This window comes from Oryzias melastigma, linkage group LG12 (genome assembly GCF_002922805.2).
Source record: "Oryzias melastigma strain HK-1 linkage group LG12, ASM292280v2, whole genome shotgun sequence".
Classification (NCBI taxonomy): Eukaryota; Metazoa; Chordata; class Actinopteri; order Beloniformes; family Adrianichthyidae; genus Oryzias; species Oryzias melastigma.
This window is the reverse complement of record NC_050523.1, coordinates 20,750,452-20,754,384: the sequence shown is the minus strand read 5'-3', so window position 1 is coordinate 20,754,384 and position 3,933 is coordinate 20,750,452. Positions and strand designations below refer to the sequence as shown.

Below are 3,933 nucleotides of genomic sequence, written 5' to 3'. Positions count from 1 at the left end.
TCTTTTCACCAACATCATCACTGTTCCTCCTCTCAACGTATCCAAGCATCTCAATCTACTTCACTGCATTTATCTTCAAAACATCTTTCATGATCTTTTCATCTTTTTAATTGATTTTTTTAATTATATGCCATCTATTTTGAAACCCAATTTAATTTTAGCTTATACAAAACCTGAAACATTTCTCATTTTTAACTTTATCCTGTTATCTGCTTTTTGTTGCAAATTAAACATTGATTTTTGACCTTTAATTTTTTTTTGTATTAACACAACATAACTTTTTAAATGGTTGATTTTTTTAAACCATGCTTATGTATATTTTAAAACACTGTCGAAAGTTTTAAATAATATGATAAAGTCTCATGTGCCTCTATGAAACAGGCTGTGGTGGAGTTCTGTGAAAAGAGTTGTTTATGGTCAAAAGCACAAATTACACTGGAAATAATGAATTATTAAGCCAGAACTGTTGCCTGAAGGCAAACACCAGCTGAAGTGCAAGTGTTTCGGCAGGTGTAAACAGAGGCCACAGTAATTACAGCAGCATGATTCAACTTTTACAAGAGATCCTTTACTGAAAATGAGACAAAAAAAAAACACTATTTTTGTAGCTTTCAGAATAAACACAACTTCAATGAAAAAAAAAAAAAACTAAAAATGCATCTTTTTGTTTTTGTTTTTTGGGCCTGGTAACTGTCGCAGCCTTAAAAATGTATGACTGTGTTTCCTAATCTTCAGAGCATCAAAGCAATTTTCCTTCTGAATTCCTAATGAACGTTAGTGACTCTGGGCGAAGACCACTTCATCACTGCTTCGACTGCTCTCTGATTCTTAAGTGAAACGAAGAAAAACACAAGCAGAATTAATTTGTCATATTGTACTTTCACTGTTTCCTGTTCGTCTCAAAAATGCAACATTATTTGGCACTCAAAGGTGGACGACATATGTATTTTAGATTTTGGAAAAAAAAGTCAAGTCATCTTAATAATTTGTAATAAAAAGTTTTTTTTTCTTCTTAGATTTTTTAATGAAAAAATTACAATGCAATTAGTGATTGTAATTTGTATTGGGCTGCACATGATGATGAAAAATATAATTTAACACAAAAAAAGGAGTTTTTCACATGTGGGCTTTAAATGAACACAAATTAATTCTTCATTCTTCTTTGTACCCATGGTGGGGTTGAAATGAGACAGCCAGATGGATTAGACTATTTTCTCATTTCTTAATTAACTTGTTCAGAGAACGAGATCTTCAGCTGAACAATTACTCATTAGAACTGGGTTAAAAAACAGTTGCATTTAACTTTAAAGATACTAAATATATCTAGCAGTTTTAAATGGCTTTGATAAAAGCAGATGCAGTGAGACAAATAATTATTTGAATAGCCCAGAAATCATGGAGGAGTAGGAAGCATTCATATAGGTGCATGCCCACTGTGAGAAACAGAATCTAAAATAAATATCAAGAAACAATTTGTATGTTTAAAAAAAAGGAAATTACTGTTGCAAATAATTATTTGAACACCTGAGTAAATCTATGGTAATATTTGGTACAGTAGCCTTTGTTTGTGATTTTACAGGTCAAACATTTCCTGTAGTTTTTCAACAGGTTTGCACACACAGCAGGGGGGGATTTTGGCCCACTCCACCACACAGATCTTCTCTAGATCCCCGAGGTTTCTTCAGAGAAACAGATTTTTGAGCTCCCTCTAAAGATTTTGTACTGGGTTTAGGTTTGGAGAATGGTTAGGCCACTCTAGAACCTTGATATCCTTCTTCCAGAGCCACCCCTTGGTTCTCCTGGGTGTGGGTTCATTGTCATGTTGGAAGACCCAGCCATGACCCAACTTCAATGCTCTAACTGAGGGTAGGGGGTTGCTCCTCAGAATCTCACCATCCGGGGGGTCATCCTACCCTTAATACAGGGCAGTTGTCCTGTTCTATGTGCAGAGAAACATCCCCATACCATGATACTACCACCCCATGCTGCTTCACAGTAGGGATGGTGTTCTTAGGGGGGTTCACATCATTCTTCTTCCTCCAAACCAATGAGTGAATGAATTAAGATCAAAAAGTTATATTTTGGTCTCGTCTGACCACATGACTTTCTCCCATGATTCCTCTGTATCATCCAAATGGTCGTTGGCAAACTAAAGACAGGTCCTCACCTTTCTTTCAGATCATTGAGACCCCACGAGGTGAAATCTTGACAGATCGACAGTCATAGCTTCTTCTATTTTCTAATAATTGCTCCAACAGTGGATCTTTTTTCACCAAGTTGCTTGGTCATATCCCCGTAGGTCTTTCCAGGTTTGTAGAGGTCTAAAATGTAGTCTCCGATGTCTTTGGACAGCTCTTTGGTCTTGGCCATGTTAGTAGTTGGAGTCTTACTGATTGCACGGGATGAACAGGTTTCTTTGTGCACTTCAAACAGGTGGAGTGGAGGTGGACCATTTAAAGGTGGACTAACAGATCTCTGAGGGTCAGAATTCTAGCTGATAGACAGGTGTTCAAATTCTATTTGCAGCAGTAGCATAGAAATAAATCATAGTGTGATTTTCACAGAGGGTTCAAATACTTATTTGCCCCACTGTATGTCATTCAGACTTGAGAAATGCAGTCGGACGGTGACAAGGAAAAGGACACTGAGAACAGTTACAAGGACCTTGGAATTCCACTGGTAAATGGCAACTTGGAACAGGCAACAAGGAAAGCAGCAACACATACCTCCAAATGAGTAAGGCAAGTGCTCAGAAGCCAGCTTTAATGGCAAAAACTAGACAAATGTACAAATGGCTTGTTTATTTTATGCTCATCAGAAGCTTGTCAGTTGATGTGATGGGTGTTCAAGAAACATAACAATCATTTTTAGCCCAACAAGAACTCTGTAAAGCCAAAACTTTTAGCCTGAGCAATCTGAAAGAGCTTTTTTACTTTATAAAAAGAAGAAAATCAAAGAGAACCTTGGTGATTTTAACAAGAAAAAACGCCGGGGATTCGAGGAAATGGAATCCGTTTAGAGATTTTGTTGAATTATATTTTTCTCTGTGACAGAATATTTGTCAAGCTATTGCTTATCTTAGTGAAAGCACTCTGACGCTGAGTCAGGAGCAGAACAGCACTTATTGTGAGCGCAGCAATAACTGCAGATTTTCCCGAGAGCAGAAAACTGAATTTGGATGTCGGGACTTGGTTTGTCGAGCTCTTGACGCTGTGACTGTGCTGCAGAGCTTCCATCTCCTCTGCGGTTAAATCCACTTGCCAGAGTTCAGTCAGGACTTCCAGAGCTGCTCGCTGACCAGCCTGAACCGCACCACTCATGTACCCACACCACTGCGTGGCTGTCTCTGTTCCTGCCCAGAAGATCCTGTGAAAACAAAAGCAAAGTTACAGTACATAGGAGTTTTCTACCCTTCCACGAAGGCCCAAAGCGCTTTACAGCCACAGTCTCCTTCACCCATGCACACACACATTCACACAACCTATAACCATCAGGATCAGTGTCCTAAGGATACATGAACACAAACCTTACCTTCATGCTAAAATACTGAAGTTATAACTCTTTTAGTGCTTGTCCATCTTAATATAAACCATTTCTTCTCATGATCAAAGGTAATAAATGACAGCCCATACCAATCTATAGCCACCTCTTTGCATAAGGTTGATTGCTTCTGTCAAGATTGCTGTCAGTGCATCAGAAATGCTGAGAAGAAAAATGCTTTTTTCTTGCTTTATTCAAAAGATAAAAAGTAACTTTGAATATATTATAGCTTTTTATCGTTTTAGAACTTTCATAAAATGAATAAATAAAAGACTTGTGTACATATAAAATATGTGTAGTCTATGGGGAACTGGATACCACCTACAGTAGAGGTTATTGTGGAAGATACACGACTTTTTCCACCCTACCATGCTGTCTGAAGCAAAAAAAAAA

The 3,933-nt window shown here is 37.7% G+C and overlaps 1 protein-coding gene across 1 annotated transcript in view; it reads right to left on the bottom strand.

Annotated features, from left to right (window-relative positions):
* Positions 1–251: 251 nt before the first annotated feature.
* The window catches only part of si:ch211-127i16.2 (probable flavin-containing monoamine oxidase A), a 74,433-nt gene continuing 70,751 nt past the window's right edge, over positions 252–3,933 (bottom strand). Inside the window, exon 13 of the mRNA XM_024298859.2 lies at positions 252–3,366. Coding sequence (XP_024154627.1) covers positions 3,033–3,366 — 334 coding nt within the window. The 3' untranslated portion in view covers positions 252–3,032. The remainder of the gene's footprint in view (positions 3,367–3,933) is intronic.